Source organism: Somniosus microcephalus, chromosome 18 (assembly GCF_052327205.1).
Source record: "Somniosus microcephalus isolate GS21.2 chromosome 18, FLI_Smic_1.0, whole genome shotgun sequence".
In the NCBI taxonomy this organism is placed as follows: domain Eukaryota; kingdom Metazoa; phylum Chordata; class Chondrichthyes; order Squaliformes; family Somniosidae; genus Somniosus; species Somniosus microcephalus.
In genome coordinates, this window is record NC_141004.1 from 68,403,093 (window position 1) to 68,421,771 (window position 18,679).

At 45.7% G+C, this 18,679-nt stretch overlaps 1 protein-coding gene across 2 annotated transcripts in view; it reads left to right on the forward strand.

Annotated features, from left to right (window-relative positions):
- The window catches only part of LOC147105348 (bile acid receptor-like), a 166,422-nt gene extending 150,811 nt beyond the window's left edge, over positions 1-15,611 (forward strand). For both annotated transcript variants that reach the window (XM_086011628.1, XM_086011627.1), the window contains 2 exons: positions 11,739-11,852; positions 14,688-15,611. In XM_086011628.1, the coding sequence (XP_085867754.1) occupies positions 11,739-11,852; positions 14,688-14,926 (353 nt within the window). In that variant the 3' untranslated portion in view covers positions 14,927-15,611. The remainder of the gene's footprint in view (positions 1-11,738; positions 11,853-14,687) is intronic.
- The last annotated feature ends 3,068 nt before the right edge of the window (positions 15,612-18,679 follow it).

Below are 18,679 nucleotides of genomic sequence, written 5' to 3' on the forward strand. Positions count from 1 at the left end.
CTCAGATCAACAGATCATAGTCAAGCAAAGGAATAATTCCCTTTATCCTTGGCTATAACTAAATTAGTGGCTTAACCAGTGAAAATAATTTAATTGATTCTGAGTGATTATTGAAATAAAACTGTGGTGGGTTCCTTTACCTCTAAAATGTGATGCCATTTCCACTACATTGCTTTCTACAGTAAACCCCTTGATACAAATCACACTCAGATGCAGGCATGTTAAAATCACATCTCCAGTTTTGAAATGTTGCAAATTCCAGATGAGACTATCTTCTTCATTATTTTTCTATTACTGGGCTGCTATTTCATGAGAAGGGAATGAGCATTTCAATTTATGCATATAGCTGAACTTTTAAAGTGTCACTATGTTTAGTGTTTAGTGCTCATTTGACTTATTTTTATCTATCTCTAAAACTTTTCCACACACCCATCACACTTCAGATATCACATATCATAAGAACATAAGAAGTAAGAACAGGAGTAGACCATATGGCCCCTCGAGTCTGCTCTGCCATTCAATAAGATCATGGCTGATCATCGACCTCAACTCCACTTTCCCACCCGATCTCCATATCCCTTGATTCCCCTAGAGTCCAAAAATCTATCTCTCTCAGCCTTGAATATACTCAAAGACTCAGTATTCACAGCCCTCTGCGGCAGAGAATTCCAAAGATTCACAACCGTCTGAGTGAAGAAATTCCTCCTCATCTCAGTCTTAAATGGTCTACCCCTTATCCTGAGACTATGCCCCCTAGTTCTAGACATTCCAACCAGGGGAAACAACCTCTCAGCATCTACCCTGTCAATCCCCTTCAGAATCTTGAATGTTTCAATGAGATCACCTCTCATTCTTCTAAACTCCAGAGAGTATAGGCCCATTCTACACAATCTCTCATCATAGCACAACTCTCTCATCCCAGGAATCAATCTAGTGAACCTTCGTTGCACCGCCTCCAAGGCAAGTATATTCTTCCTTAGATAAGGAGACCAGAACTGTGCACAGTACTCCAGGTGTGTACAATTGTAGCAAGACTTCCTTACTCTTATACTCCAACCCCCTTGCAATAAAGTCCAACATGTCATTTGCCTTCCTTATTGCTTGCTATACCTGCATTCTAGCTTTCTGTGTTTCTTGCATGAGGACACCCAAATCTCTCTGAACACCAACATTTGAAAGTTTCTCACCATTTAAAAATATTCTGTTTTTCTGTTCTTCCTACCAAAGTGAATAACCACACATTTCCCTACATTATACTCCATCTGCCACCTTACTGCCCACTCACTTAGTCTATCTATATCCCTTTGCAGAATCTTTGGCCTAGAAATTCAGTTGTTAGCGCCGGCGATTAGCGCCTAATGAGTCCGAAATGTGGGGCGTTACCCAATGTTCGGGCAGGCGCAATGAAGATAGCGACACCTCCCATATTGACTATACATTTAACGCCTGCGCTAACTGTTAGCGCGCTCCCGCGTGCGCAGGCCGATCATGACGTCATTTCAGTGTGCAACGCCTTTTAGGCGCCCCTGACCGGATATTCGGTGGCGCCCGGAACCTTTCCGCCTAGCGCTATTAGTGACAGTTCGATGGAACGTTACTGTTGTGTATGTACCTTTAAGGGAATAACTGGTCTCAGACTGCAGTACTGGCAGTGACCACCCCTGTATAAAAGGCGCTAGAGAGCCTCTGTTGTTTAGTTTCGTTTATGCCTTTCACCAGTAAAGATCTGTTTGTTTTCTCTCCTGCTAGTCCGTGTCTCAATCATTCACGGACTTAACACTGGCGACGAGTTAGAAACGAACTTACCTGCAACTCAGCAGCAGCTCCGATGACGTTGTTGAAGGTCGGAGCCAGAAGAAAGAAAAAAAAAAAGAGGCCATTGAAACTCGAGAAATGGGCGTCGACCGTCAATCATCGATTTAAAAACTTGCAGGAGAGACTGTCCAGAGCCAGGCTGGGTTCCTCGGTCCGTGGTTTCTCAGCTAGTCGGGCTGGTGGCAGGTAGTGCTCTGATCCTTCCTGGGCTGCGGCGGGCTGAAGCTCGATTGGGTGGCTTTTCAACGGGGCCGGGCAGCGAGTCGGGAAGCAAGGAGAGAGAGAGAGGGTGGAGCATACAGGGCGCGGCCGGTGCTTCGAAGCTGGGCAGCGTTCGGACCTCAGAAGAGGGAGGGAAGTGTCCCAGAGGGTCCGCTCCACGATGGGAAAATAATAAAAGAAAAAGAATACACGCAAGAAACTGTGGAAAGCAGCACTAACAACAGCGGGGAAGAAGGCAAAGCACGGGCGGCGCCATTTTGTTAAATCGGGGAAGAAGGCGCCATTTTAGATTTGCAAGATGCCGAAGACTGGCTGTATCACTGCTTTTGATAATACATTAGAGGACTGGACCACGTATGTGGAAAGAGTCGAGGTAAATTTTGAGGCAAACGATATAGCGGAGGGGAAAAAGGCATCGATATTGTTAAACTTAATGGGCGCTAGAACGTACGGCCTATTGCGGGACCTGATTACTCCAGCCAAACCGAAGGCGAAGAGTTTTAACGAAATTGTTGCTGTCCTACAGGAACACTTAAACCCTGCACCGCTGTTGATAGCAGAAAGATTTAAATTCCACAGGAGAACTCAGCACAAAGATGAGAGCAATGCTGAGTATCTCACGGAACTACGCAAGCTATCAAAGCACTGCCAGTTCGGAGCAGGACTGGCAGATACCCTACGGGACAAATTTGTCTGTGGACTCCTGAGTGAAGGAACACAGAAGAAGTTACTCGCAGAAAAAGAGCTGACGCTAGATAAGGCTTTCAGCGTGGCAGTATCGTATGAAGCAGCAGCCAGGGGAGCTGCAGAAATTCAACAAAAACCACAGGAATACGGCACCCACGAAATGACACGGGGATTTGCAAAATGTTATCGCTGCGGCAGCACTAACCATGACCAGAAGGACTGCTGGTCCAAAGACAAAATATGCAGACAATGCGGGAAGATTGGACACATTGCACGAGTTTGTAGGTCTGGGAAGAAGACCAGCGACAACAAAAAGGCTACTAAGGAACCGTACAAGAAAGTACAAAAGATGACGGACAGTAGTTCCGAAGACCAGATGAGCGATAGTGAATCCGAGAACAGGAGATTAAGCTGTCTCAAACTTCACAATGTAATCGCAAAAGAGGATCACCGAACCATTTGGGTCACCCTCACGATAGCAGGGTCCCAAGTTAAAATGGAATTGGATACAGGATCAGCGCTAACCATCATGAATCGATGCGACTACGAGCGGCTATTTTCACACATACCCTTGAGAGAGACATCCATCGTCTTGACGACGTATACAGGGCAAAAAGTATACCCCAGAGGAAAAATAAGGGTGCCTGTCGAATACAATGGCAAGAAAATACGGAAATTGTATCTCTGCATACTGCCAAATGGTGGACCACCATTATTGGGACGGGAATGGATCAGGAAGATAAACTTAGATTGGCATTCCATTCATGCAATGACGGTGGACGGTAAAAAAGATGAAGACGTCACTCCTGGACGATTGTCAACAATCTTAGCTAACGCCAAAGAGGTATTTCAACAAGAACTGGGCACGCTTAAAGGTGTAACCGCCTCGATAAAAATAGAAGAGAATGCAGTTCCCAAGTTTCTCAAAGCGAGACCGGTACCATATGCAATTTGCCCAGCTGTCGAGGCAGAGCTGGAGAATCTGGAGAAGGCGGGCGTGTTGTCTAAGGTCGACTGGAGCGAGTGGGCGACACCCATCGTTCCTGTCATGAAGAAAACGTTAAGCAATAAGTCCGGAGAGCCAAGGAAGATTCGCATCTGTGGGGATTTCAAGGTGATGGTGAACCCTGTCCTTCGCACAGTACAATATCCTCTTCCAAGGATAGAAGACATCTTCGCCTCGCTGTCTGGAGGAAAGCGTTTTACAAAAATTGACCTGGCACAAGCATATTTGCAGATGGAGGTTGAAGAGTCCTCTAGGAAGTATCTCATGATAAACACTCACAAAGGTCTTTACCAGTATCATCGATTGGTAATCGGAGTAGCATCGGCTCCGGCGATATGGCAAAGAGCGATGGAACAAGTCCTGCAAGGGATTCCGGGAACTCAGTGTTACTTGGACGACATCCTTGTAACAGGTGAAGATGACAGTGAACACCTTAACAACCTAGAACAGGTGCTCACTAGACTACGGGAACATGGGCTGCGAGCCAACCGCCCCAAGTGCGAATTTTTTAAGAAACAGATATCGTATTGTGGCCACGTGATTGATGAAGAGGGGTTACATAAGTCCCCTGACAAAATTGAAGCGGTTGTTAAGGCCCCAGCGCCTGAAAATGTGTCGCAACTGAGGTCATTCCTCGGGTTGGTGAATTACTATCATAAGTTTTTGCCGAATTTGTCGACAATTCTGCACCCACTGAACGCCCTGCTACGAACGGGGGTAGCATGGAAGTGGAGCGATGATTGTAAGCGTGCTTTTCGGAAGAGTAAGGACTTAATCACTTCAAAGGAAGTATTGGCTCACTACAACCCAGCACTGCCAATCAGGCTGGCATGTGATGCGTCTCCCTACGGCATTGGGGCGGTACTGTCACATAAATTCCTTGATGGTTTGGAGAGGGCGATAGCTTTTGCGTCACGTTCGTTAACTTCTGCCGAGCGTAACTACACCCAGATTGACAGAGAGGCCCTCAGCCTAGTGTGGGGGGTGAAGAAGTTCAATCACTATCTGCACGGTCAAAAATTTACTCTACTAACCGATCATCAACCTCTTGTCTCCATTTTCAACCCTCAGAAGGGCGTACCGATAATGACAGCACAACGGCTGCAGAGATGGTCCCTTTTCCTAGGGGCACACCAATATGACATCGAGTACAAAGGAACTAAACAGCATGGAAATGCTGATGGATTGTCACGTCTACCGTTGCCGACGGTGGAAGAAGAAGACCTTGCAGTGGATCCAATGGAGTTATTCCACTCGACCATAGTCGAATGTCTTCCTGTGATGAATGCAAACATGGAAAAGGAAACACGGAATGACCCGACACTATCACGGGTCTATGATTTAACGGTGAAGGGATGGCCAGCACATGGCGAACCACTGCTGCCAGCATTCTCGCCGAGAAGAGAACAGCTGTCAGTGTGCAGAGGAACCTTGATGTGTGGATCCAGAGTAGTAATTCCACCTAAGTTGACGGATAGAGTGCTCAATGAGCTTCATGAGGGTCATCTGGGTGGGGTAAAAATGAAGAACTTAGCCAGAGCGTTTGTGTGGTGGCCGGGAATCGATAGAGAAATTGAAGAGATGACCAAGAGCTGTGCAGGATGCCAGAAGGTCCAAAACGCCCCACCACAAGCTCCTCTGCATCCATGGGAGTGGCCCTCATCTCCATGGCAAAGGGTGCACATTGATTTTGCTGGTCCCTTTATGGACTCGATGTTTTTAATTGCGGTGGATGCACATTCAAAGTGGCCAGAGGTAATAAAAATGTCCTCAACCACCACAGAAAAAACTATCACAGTTTTACAAACCATATTCGCCAGGAATGGGCTGCCTGAACAGATTTGCTCTGACAATGGACCACAGTTTGTGTCTGAAGAGTTCCGGAGGTTCTTAAAGAACAATGGTGTTAAGCATTACACATCTGCCCCATATCATCCAGCCACTAATGGATTGGCCGAGAGGTTTGTCCAAACATTCAAGAAGGCTATCAAGGCAATGTGTAATGAAGAGATACCCCTACAACACAAGGTGGACAACTTCTTGTTTGCCTACCGGAATGCGACACATGCGGTTACCAACCAAACTCCAGCCATGATGTTCTTCAATCGAAGACTACGATGCCGCTTGGATTTGGTTAAGCCAAACGTCCGAAGAGATGTGGAGAACAGGCAGTTTCAGAATATGAATGAAAGGCCGACCAGGAGTTTTAAGATAGGTCAACCAGTTTTGGCCCGGGACTACCGCACTGAGAAATGGCAGCCAGGAACGATTTGTACACGACAAGGACCTCTCATGTATACCGTGGACGTTGGGGAGAGCATTGTAAGACGCCATGCTGACCAGATTCTAGAGTCACTGGAAAACGTCAACTCCACACCACGACCTGATACACCTGGTAATGAAATCGACGTTCCAATTGCAGCTACCGCAGAACCGGTAATATTGGAAGCAGATGAACCAAACAACGACATTGATTCTGACTCAACATTGCCAGAAGAACCTGTTACCCCAAAGAGGCGTTATCCAGACAGAATCAGGAAGCCTCCTCAAAGACTGAACTTATAATTGCTTAAACTTAACCAATGTATCTAGCAACAGTAATTGTGATTGTAATTCGTTATCATTTAGTTGTTAAATGAATGTTATGTACTGTTTATCTAAAAGGGGAGGAATTGTTGTGTATGTACCTTTAAGAGAATAACTGGTCTCAGACTGCAGTACTGGCAATGACCACCCCTGTATAAAAGGCGCTAGAGAGCCTCTGTTGTTTAGTTTCGTTTATGCCTTTCACCAGTAAAGATCTGTTTGTTTTCTCTCCTGCTAGTCCGTGTCTCAATCATTCACGGACTTAACAGTTACCAGGCCCTTCTCGGAGTCGGGGGGGTGCTATTTAAAGGGGACAGCTCTAGTATAAAAGCTGCAGCCACTTGGCCTGTTCATTGTGATCGTTGCTGGAGAGAGTTGGTGAGCTACTGTTGAGCAGATTTTTTTGGATTTAGCCTTGGAATACTTGGGACCTTCAGACCTGTCCGGAGCAGTTGGAGCGCTACACCTAACAGCATTTTGCCCGACTGGCATCGGAATGGGAGCTGCTTTGGAGGGCCACGTCCTCATGGCCGGACACTTTGAAGGGGCACAGAGACGGTGGGCCGGGATTGGCCAGAAGGAGGAGGGGCAATGGAGGTCGGCCAATCCGAGGATACGCTGCGAGGGTATTCAGGCAGCAGGTGTCATACCTTGCCATGTCGGAGGAGCAGTGTGTTCGAAGGCTCCGATTCGGTAAGGAGGTTGTAACTGAGCTGTGCCACCTGCTTGCTGAGGATCTGCAGCCGCGTCTACGGTGCAGGACCTCTCTGTCGGTGGCCGTCAAAGTGACTGTTGCCCTCAATTTCTATGCCAGCGGATCCTTTCAGTCAGCCACTGGGGACATTGCGAATATCTCTCAGTTTGCAGTGCATTGTTGCATCTGGCAAGTGACAGCTGCCCTTTATAGAAGAAGGCATCAATTCATCACCTTCCCTCTGACCCTGGAGAAGCAGGCGGAGTGCGCGCAGGGCTTCGCTGCTATTGCGGACTTCCCCATGGTTCAGGGGGCGATTGATTGCACACATGTGGCTTTGCGGGCGCCATTACTGAATCCTGAGGACTTCCGCAACCGCAAGGGGTTCCACTCCCTCAATGTGCAGCTGGTCTGTGACCACCGCCAAATGATCATGGCAGTCAACGCCCAATTCCCAGGGAGCAGCCACGATGCGTTCATCCTGCGGCAGACCTCAGTTTGTGACCTTTTTGAGGGGCCGGCTCACCCACGAGGCTGGCTTCTTGGGGACAAGGGCTATCCTCTCTGCCCATGGCTCATGACACCACTCCATTTGGCCGCCACCCCAGCAGAAGAGCTGTACAACAGCAGCCATCAGGCGACCAGGAACATTGTGGAGCACACTATTGGTGTGCTCAAACAGCGTTTCCGCTGTCTAGACCATTCGGGGGGAGCCCTGCAGTACTTGCCGGAGCAAGTGGGTCACATCGTCATCGTCTGCTGCATGCTCCACAACTTGGCCATTCGACGCACCCAGCCAATGCCAGCTGTCCCTCAAGGTCCAGCAGAGCAGGCGGACGAGGAGGAGGAGGAAGAGGACGAGCAGGCGGATGAGGAGGAGGAGGAGGAGCATGCGGACGAGGAGGAGGAGGAGGAAGATGGGAGGGCTCCTGAAAGTGGAAGGGCCATCCGTCAGAGGCTCATCAGGACTCGGTTCGAGGCCCCTCTGACGGAGTGATGGGTGTCATTCGTCCTGCGCACTTCGGATCTTTCAAAGCCTCTGAAGGCCAGCATGACTGTAAATAGTAACGTGTACCATTGCAAATTAAAACTTTTCTTTATTGTCAAAAAAGTCCTTCCTTCCAGCATAACAACGTCATGTCAACAGAAACCATAACTAACAAAATAACAGTTAACTCTTCGGCAAAGCCGCAAAACTAAACAAACCATTTCCAACAATCACAACAGGTGAGGGAGTCCTTGAATTTGGCCAAAGAAACGTCTCAGCACCTCCCTCTACTGCTGGCCCCTTGATGGAGAACGACTTCTCTTTCGCGGTCGGCCCCTTCCCTCCCTGCTGCTCCTACGTAATTGAACCCCAGTGGTGGGGTCAAGGCTGGGGGACGCCTGCTGACTGTGTGGAAGCGCAGAAGCCCCTGAGGGACGGCCTGGACGACCTTTGGTCTTGGAGGGTGCGGAGGCTGGCTGCTTGATCTGGGCATGGCTGGGAGCAGTGTGCCCTGCAGGTGGTGGCAGCTGCACTGCAGACGTACCAGCGGTGGCATGTGCAATGGTCACCTGCCGAGAGAGGACACCTGCACCATGGTCGGACAACAAACTGGCTCTCTGAGGGGACCGGTTCGGCTCATCCGCCACAATCGACTGCTCCACTGATTCCTGGCCTCGTATGGTACTGGAAGGGCCCGGGGTGATCCTAGCTGATGCAGATAGGGTGGCTGCAGTGAGAGTTCGCGTTGCCTCAATCTGGGTGTGGACGAGGCCAGCAAGTGACTGCGTGGCAGCAGTGAGGACCTGTGTGGCAGGTGCCAGTGCTTCGGAGAAGCCCTGGACAGTTCTTTCCATTGCTTCGGACAAGGCCGGAGCAGTCCGTTCCACTGCCTTGGACAAGCCCTGGACAGACCTTTCCAGGGATTGTCCGAAGCTCTGAACAGTCCTTTCCATAGCACCCTTGAAGCCCTGGACAGTCCTCTCCATTGCTGCCCCGAAGCCCTGGACAGTCCTCTCCATTGCTGCTCCAAAGTCCAGCACACTCTTTGCCAGTGTTTCTATCGACTGAGGCATCCTCCCCACTGCAGCCATCAGCTCAGTGTGCCTGAGCCGGGCCTGGGTGCTCATTTCAGCCAGGCTACGCACCTCCTCTGCACTCTGTGCAGCAGTCATCGCTCCCTGCCTTGCCCTCCGGGGAGCCGGTGGCCGAACTTGCCTACCCCCTCGCGTTGCTGCAGGCCGCTTGTTCCGGCAACTGGCTCATCATCAGAGCCCCCCACCTCCCCTCCAGGGAACTACTATCCCCAGTCTGCAGATGTGTAGGCTCCCCTGAGGCTGGAACGGATGCTCCGGCTTCCTCCTGATCCTCGCCTCCAGAGGCACTGGCACTGGCAGCTTCAGGGCGCAGATCCGGAGTTGGTGATGCAGCATCTGAAAGCAGGGAGGTCAAAGAGTGGCTTTAGCAAAAGGACAGGTTGGCGGCAAGGCATGCCAGATTGCGGCAAGGCTCTGACATGGCTGCACATTGAGAAAGCATGCTGGCGGGGGGACCAATTGGAAGGAGACAGCTGAAAAAGGTGAGAGCCTTACCCTCGCTGTCGACAATGGGGTCAGCAGCTGCAGTGGTAACAGGACCACTCAGACGTCCTCCAAGAATCTGGTGCACTCTCTCCTCAAGATCCGTGAGAGTGACCACTTGTGGACGTCCGCCACTGGTTCGAAACTGGTCCTTGCGGATCGTCGCCAGCTTGGACTGCAGGGGAAAGAAGGGGAAGTTCTGTTACATGATGCCCTGAGTGATCATCTCATGCCCCCCATGGTGCAAGAGCCCTTACATGATTCCTTGAGTGATCATCTCATGCCCCCCATGGTGCAAGAGCCCTTACATGATGCCTTGAGTGATCATCTCATGCCCCCCATGGTGCAAGAGCCCTTACACGATGCCTTGAGTCAAATGTGCATGTGTGTGCCCAGAAAGGGCCATGGGTGCTTGCTGACAGATGGCCATTGGGGCATCCTGGCTACAGGGTGCGCGAAGTCAGGTGCAGATGGAGGGAATCAGAAGTTTGCATAAACAACACTCACCCTAACAGAATCACAGATCACAGAAATCACAGAAACCCCACAGTGCAGATAGAGGCCATTTCAGCCCATCGAGCCTGCACCGACACATATCCCACCCGATCCCCGTAACCCCTACACCAACACATATCCCACCCTATCCCCGTAACCCCACGTATTTAATCCCCCTAACACTAAGGGTCAATTTATCATAGCCAATCATCCTAACCCGCACATCTTTGGACTGTGGGAGGAAACCGGAGCACCCGGAGGAAACCCACACAAACACGGGGAGAATGTGCAAACTCCACACAGACAGTCACCCGAGGCCGGATTCGAACCCGGGTCCCTGGCGCTGTGAGGCAACAGTGCTAACCACTATGCCACCGTGCTGCCACCTAACGACCCGAGTGAGGTCGTTGAATTTCTTCCTGCACTGAACAGGGCTCCTGGTCGCCATGCTGCTGGAGTTGACCCTCTGACAAACATCCCTCCAAGCTTGGCGGTACTCCTTTTGATTCGGCCTCCTGCCATTGTCAGGATAGAGAACATCTCGACGGCGCTCCACTGCGGACACCAACTGCTCCAGAGCCTCAGTGCTGAAGCGCTCTGCTCTCTGTCTCACCTTCTCCATCTTGACCAAGTTTTTTGTGCCAGAGAAGGGTGAGCGCCGATTCTGAGGCCTACAGGGCGATGAGTGTGGAAGCTGAGGCTGACTGACCCACCCCTTTAAGAGCCGGCCGGCGCCTGGAAGTCTCGTGGTTATCGGTAATTGAGATCACCTGCGCTGCGCCCGTCCGCGCCGATATTGGGTAGCGCCGGAAGCTTTGCGCCTTAGGAGGCCCGTGCAATGTCTGAATTCGTGCCTCAATCCCCTTTGGGGGCGATGCAACCCAATATCGCGCCAGGCGACGATAAGTTTCGTCTGGCTATAAACTTTGCGCAGCGCCATTTCTAACTCCGCCTGACGGCTCCAGGAATATCTAGCCCTTTGTGTTCTCCTCACAGCTTACTGTCCCACCTAGCTTTGTATCATCAGCAAACTTGGATACATTACACTCGGTCCCTTCATCTAGGTCATTAATATAGATTGTAAATAGCTGAGGCCCCAACACTGATCCTTGCGCCACCCCACTAGTTACAGCCTGCCAACCTGAAAAAGATCCGTTTATCCCTACTCTCTGTTTTCTGTCCGTTAACCAATACTCTATCCATGCTACTATATTACCCCCAACCCCATGAGCCCTAATCTTGTGTAATAATCTTTTATATGGCACCTTATCAAATGCCTTTTGTAAATCCAAATATACAACATCCACTGGTTCCCCTTAATCTACCCTGCTAGTTACATCCTCAAAAAACTCTAATAAATTTGCCAAACACGATTTCCCTTTCATAAAACCATGTTGACTCTGCCTAATCATGTTATGATTTTCTAAGTGACTTGATACCACTTTCTTAACAATGGATTCCAGCATTTTCCTGACGACTGATGTCAGGCTAACTGGCCTGTAGTATCCTGTCTTTTCTCTCCCTCCTTTATTGAATAGCGGTGTTACATTTGTGACCTTCCAATCCGCTGGGACCTCTCCAGAATCTAGGGAATTTTCGAAGATCATGTGCATGTTTTTGTTGAAAATTGAATTTGGAAAGTTTAATGTTGCTTCTCTGTGTAACTAGGTATGGGTGAAGAATTTGTAACACCAATGTTCGATTTCTACAGAAGTATGGGGGAACTGAATGTGACAGATACTGAATATGCCCTACTTTCTGCAACCACGATTCTTTTTTCAGGTAAAAACATTCACTAATTAGGTTGGACCAGCACGATAGTTGGCAAATCTGATCCAACCAAACACAGATTTTATTCAGAATGGCTCCAGTGAAGTAAAACTGAAATGGTATGGAAGTTAATACCTCTTAGCTGGGAACTGTTTAGTGGATCTGTATGTGTGATGGGCAAAATCTCCATCTACTAGTCTGTCAATATATACCTATGCTATTGGAGTTTTAACAGAAAAGTTATATTTTTAATTTAGAGATTAGAGGTTTGTAGCTTTACAGATATGTTGCTGGCACACCGTGTTATGCACAGAAGGAATAAATGGCCAAAATGGAACCATTTTTAAAGATTTTTCAATGTTGATGGGCTATTTGTGACTTGCATTACTTTCTTTTTTTAAGTTGATTTTGCTACAATAACTAAGATTTATTACATGAAATTAAAGTAGGGATAATCCAGAATATGCAAACTAAAATATATTTAATGACAGTCCAGAATGTGGTAAACAAAAGTGTATGAAATAACAAGAACCTGTACCATGAAGCCTCTGGGTTTTAGATTCTCTTCACCAAGACAGTCTTACAGTTCCTCTCTCTGTGACCCAATAAGACCCAGTATGTGCAATATTCACACTGGTGATGGGCCAGTTATAATTAGATTCAAGATGGCCTGAATTGGTCCAAAATGTAGAATATCTTAATTTTGACCACTTGTATTCATATGAGCCTGTTCTATTGAAGAGTTCCATTTATCGACAGTGGATTAGCACAAGTTCCTTTCATTTCTGTGAGCTGGCTTGAACCAGGGCCACAGTATTTAGATGATCTCCTTCCTCCACTCCCTGTGAGAGGTATCTGAGTTTGTGTCAGTCTCATTGTTTTTTCTGCTGTGTGTAGACCCGCAGCATTAAACTGTTCAGAACTTGGTAATAATTGGCAATTTAACTCAAGAATGGTTACATTTTGGAAATGAAAATGTTGCAGTGTTAAGGTAAAGTGCACATTCTGAAGCTAGGCTAAGATATATTTTTGAGGCAGTATAGAAATAGTTTTATTTTCCATCACACCCAACTTGAGAAATAAAAACAGAAAATTCTGGAAATACTCAGTAAACGTTTTAGGTCAATGATCTTTCATCAAAACTGGAAGAAGTTGTAGATCTAACAGTTTTTAAGCAAGTACAGAGGCAGGGAAAGGTGGCAGGAGGTGGGGGAGGAGGGGAGGAAAGAACAAATGGGAAGGTCTGTGTTAGGGTGAAAGGCAGGAGTGATTAAATGACAAAAGGAATGATGGTGCAAGGCAAAAAGGGGTGGCAATAGGACAAGTAAAGAAAATAGATGAGCAATGAGATAATTGTCTAGATATACTATTTCTTGGTGATGTTGGTTGAGGGATAAATTTTAGCTAACACACCAGGAGAACTCCCCTGTTCTTCAGTACGTAGTGCCATAGGAGCTTTTACATCCTCCTGAAAGGGCAGACAGGGCCTTGCTGTAAATGGCAACAGCAGAAACATTGCCAGCATGTGTTGTCCGAAAAAGTAGGAGCAGTGGCTATCATCTGAAATTAATTTTGAGTCCGGAAGGTTGTAAAGAGCCTAACTGAAAGATGAGATAGCTTAATTGTGGACACAGGATAGCAAAAGGTTCCATTCCAGCTTCCTTTACCTGGATAAACAAAAATTTTCTGCACAGAAAAATGATTTGACATTTTATTTCACTCAAACAAAATTCAGATGTATGTGTTAAGACATTGTAATATGTGAGTCTTTAACCTATTATCCTGTCTCAGAAATGCACCTTTACCATGCATTGCACTTCAGTCAAGATACTTCACAATTATCTTGATAAGGGAAAATATCAGACTGTAGCTATCTTATACTGTACTTATAGTGTTGGCTTTCTATGTTTGTGGCTTTGTATTCCTGTCAGAAAAATCTCGCCATTTACAGTCTACTGACATTCAAAGTCATTTTTATGCTACAAATTATCCACTAATTTGAATTAAGCAATTGAATTAACACAGCACAGAGGCTTTTTTATTCCTAAAAAAATCAAATTATTTAGTAGTTTTAATTAATAGAAGCAGACTTATGGTGCTGTACAGTTTTGCCAATAGGAGTGAGAAAGTAACAGCCAAAAATCATGGCCAGCCAGCCACATTCACATATAGTTTTTTAAGCAGTAAGCAAGCGTAGCTGTGACACTGGTAAGTATTCAAAAAACTGCTGCAGCTATGGCATAGGAAGAAGCAAGAAGGCTGGGCAGTCAGGTTGATGGCAACTGCAACTTTTGAATGACTTTGCTTTTATTGATGGTGGGAAAGTCAAGACACACATTGCATCTAGTACCACTGACTTTTGAAAACCCACCAAAAAAGCATATTTTCTTATACCTGCTCTTTGGAATTCTCAGCATTCATGTTACAACTGGGACCAAATTAGCCATTCCTAAGGATCCTATTTCTAACCATAATGAATGTGTTAGTTTAATACTGAACCTTTGCTTCACTCACTTGAATAATTTCATTAGACTACTACCAGCAACATGGGGTTAGATTTTTGTCTTTACCGGCTGGTGGTAAGCGTCACCTAAGCAGAACGCAGAAAGGAAGTTCACACGCCCCTAACAGAACTAGCTGGATTTCCCTCCCATTAATTTCAATAAAAGAAAAAACTAGCGGGTACATGCAAACCTCCCTGCCAGATTTCCCTTTCTATGCTCTACCCAGGTGATGCTTAATGCCTTGGCCAAAAGTCAAAGTCAACCCCATGTACTTTCACATTTGTAATAAAATTATGCCATGTTTGGTTGTTCACAACTTATGGCTCTTTGTGTTGTTCTGTAGATCGACCCTATGTAAAGAATAAAACACATATAGAAAAGCTACAGGAGCCTCTTTTGGAGCTTTTATACAAATACTCCAAGATCCATCATCCAGAGAGTCCACAGCGCTTTGCTCGGCTGTTGGGCCGTCTTACTCAGCTTAGAACCCTCAACCACAACCATTCAGAGGTATTGATGTCATGGAAGATGAAGGATCAGAAACTCACACCATTGCTCTGTGAAATTTGGGATGTGCAGTGAAGGATTATAGCAGAACTTTGATAGATGTTTTTGGACTGGTCAGTCCAGCTGCAAACCAGGCTTCTTTGTAGTACAAAACCACAGAAAATGAATGATGGAAGATCTCGCTTTAATTTCCATCAGTGAGTAGCTACTATGCCAGAATATGTGGTAACCAAATCAATTGTCATGGTAGTCATTACTGCAAGTGAGGCTTTTGTTTTTATATCTTACTTTTGTTTATTATATTGACCAACAGCTCTTATTTGGTTTGTCACCAACCATTTGGCCATAATATTTTTACTTTGTAAAGCATTTTTTCTCAATCAGTGCAAGACTGTTCCGCCAGTAATTAAGACAGTTTATAATTAATCTTTCTAAATCAACAAGACTATGGAGTTTGCTGAGAAAGTTTAACCTGAGCACCAGCTGCAAAAGCAGCCTTTTGGAAAGTGACATTCCCCAAATGTTTCTAAATTCTCACACAACCCTTTCTCATTTTAACATGAATTTACATAAAATACAACAAAATATTGGGGTAAAATATGAAATTACAATTGGGGTAAAATATGAAATTACAAAATCACCAAAAATGCATTTCAATTTGTTTTAACAGATCTGTTATATGTGAGTGTTTTACAGAAGAGAATGCAACATATCTTGAAATGCTAGAATTTAAGAATATTCAATAAACTATTATGTTATACATTGCTTGTGAATTTTAATTGAAAACAATGGGCATTAATAGAATTTATTATGAGTGAGGATCTTTACAGGCTTTCATCCAGTGTAAGTAACTTTAAAGAATATTAAAAATATTTTTTATTGATAAGAAAGTATTAAAATGATAACTATATGCTGTAAGACAAACTAAACAAATGGCTAGACATGACACTACAAGGGGGCTTTTACTGTTACTAGTTTCTAATGCTTTCTGATCATTTCAAATCTGTATTGAAGAGCTGTATTGTGACCCTTCAGAGGTAACCTATGTTATATTTAATGGCAAAACTCAATTTGTAAAAATTGGCAAAATACACATAAATGGTATGTGCCTGATAGCCAATGATTCTATGCACATGCCTGTTACTACTCGACTGCTTAACAGCCCCTCACGTCACAATGAAAGAGCAATATTTGGTGTTTTTATGTGTATTAACTGAATTAAATCAGCCATAAACAAAAAATGCATTATCAGGATATATCACTGAATATTCTGACTTAAAGTCAACACCTCTGTTTGATAACATGACTGATAATAGGAGCTCTCTACATGGGGAATCACAGGTACAAACCAGCATTATATATCACTCCATGCACAAAGCACTGGACTACTTGCATATTTGATTGTCGAATTATTGAAAATGAATGGCTGAAAAGTTCAGAAACAGTTACAGTATATTGCCAAAGAAAATAAATAAAACTATAAATATTGAATGCCGCCTCATGACTTGTAGCAGCTGACTAAAGAGCAATACTGAGAGAGATCTGGAAGCAAATTCCTTATCCAGGTAATGGAATGTAATGCAGAGAAATATTGGGGCAGATTCTGCGGTGGGTGTGATGGCGTACTCTGATAGTATGCCATCATACCACCTTTGAAAATGACCGCAAGTTCGGGATTTCCGCATGTGCTTGCGCATGCACTAATCCTGAACTTGCGTTCTGTCAAGTTACGACTTGGCAGATGATCTGCACCGACAGGGTAATACTAATTGCTGCCGCAGAGTTAGGCTAATTGTCCACTAACTGCCCAGCAATTACGGACGAAAATGTTACGGTTAGTGAAAGCAGGTGCAGGAGCCTGTTTCACTGCAAAAGTAACTACCTTTCTGTTCTTTTGCAGGTTAAGCTATGTTAATAGTGAAAATAAATCAGAGTTTGCATCAAGTCAGGGTGGTTCAGTGATAGCTAAAATGCTTTAAGGAGTGTATTTTTTTAAATTTATCAACAGTTTTTTTCATTTTAGACAGGCAGTAATAATTTGATATCTTGAATAAATACAGTACAATTTACTGTAATACAGTTTAATTAATGAAAAGAAAAAATCTCATCATTTTGCATCTGTGTGAGAGAGAGAGAGACAAATAAGGAGGACACAAATAACCTCCCAGAGATGTCGGGGAACATAGGGTCTAATGAAAGGGAGGAACTGGTAGAAATCAGTATTGGTAGGGAAATGGTGTTAGGGAAATTGACGGGATTGAAGACCGATAAATCCCCAGGGCGTGATAATCTACATCCTAGGGTACTTAAGGAAGTGGCCCTAGAAATAGTAGATGCATTGCTGGTCATCTTCCAAAATTCGATAGACTCTGGAACAGCATCCATGGATTGGAGGGTAGCTAATGTCACCCCACTGTTCAAAAAAGGCGGTAGAGAGAAAACGGGGAATTATAGACCCGTAAGCCTGACATCGGTAGTGGGGAAAATGCTAGCGTCCATTATAAAAGATGTAATAGCAGAGCACTTGGAAAATAGTGACCGGATCGGACCAAGTCAACATGGATTTACAAAAGGTAAATCGACTAATCTACTGGAATTTTTTGAGGATGTAACTGGTAAAATAGATAAGGGAGAACCAGTGGATGTGGTGTATTTGGACTTTCAAAAGGCTTTCGATAAGGTCCCGCATAAGAGATTAGCGTGTAACGTTAAGGCACATGGGATTGGGGGCAAGGTACTGACTTGGAGAGAGAATGGGTTGGCAGACAGAAAGCAAAGAGTTGGAATAAACCATTCTTTTTCCGAGTGGCAGGCAGTGAGTAGTGGGGTATCGCAGGGATCGGTCCTTGGACCCCAGCTATTCACAGTATATATTAATGATCTGGACGAGGGAACTAGATGTACTATCTCCAAGTTTGCAGATGACACAAAGCTGGGTGGGCATGTGTGCTGTGAGGAGGATGCCGAGAAACTCCAGTATGGTTTGGACAGGTTGGGTGATTGGGCAGAAACATGGCAGATGCAATATAACGTGGATAAATGCGAGGTTATCCACTTTGGTGTCAAAAACAAGAAGGCAGATTATTATCTGAATGGCAATAGATTGGGAGAAGGGGAAGTGCAATGAGACCTGGGCGTCCTTGTGCACCAGTCGCTGAAGGTAAGCATGCAGGTGCAGCAGGTGGTTCAGAAGGCAAATGGTATGTTTGCCTTTGTAGCAAGAGGGTTTGAGTACAGGAACAAGGGTGTCTTGCTGCAGTTGTACAGGGCCTTGGTGAGACCACATCTTGAGTATTGTGTGCAGTTTTGGTTGCCTTATCTGAGGAAGGATGTTCTTGCCATGGAAGGAGTGCAGCGAAAATTCACCAGGCTGATACCTGGGATGGCAGGAATGACGTATGAGGAGAGATTAGGTCGATTGGGCTTGTACTCGCTGGAGCTTAGAAGAATGAGAGGGGATCTCATTGAAACTTATAAAATTCTAACAGGACTAGACAGACTAGATGCAGGAAGGATGTTCCCGATGGTCGGGGAGTCCAGAACCAGGGGTCACAGTCTAAGGATAAGGGGTAAGCCATTTAGGACAGAGATGAGGAGGAATTTCTTCACCCAGAGAGTGGTGAACCTGTGGAATTCTCTACCAAAGAAGATAGTAGAGGCCAATTCATTAAATATATTCAAGAAGGAGTTAGATATATTTCTTAAAGCTAAAGGGATCAAGGGATATGGAGAGAAGGCAGGAACAGGGTACTGAATTTGGATGATCAGCTATGATCTCATTGAATGGCGGAGCAGGCTCGAGGGGCCGAATGGCCTACTCCTGCTCCT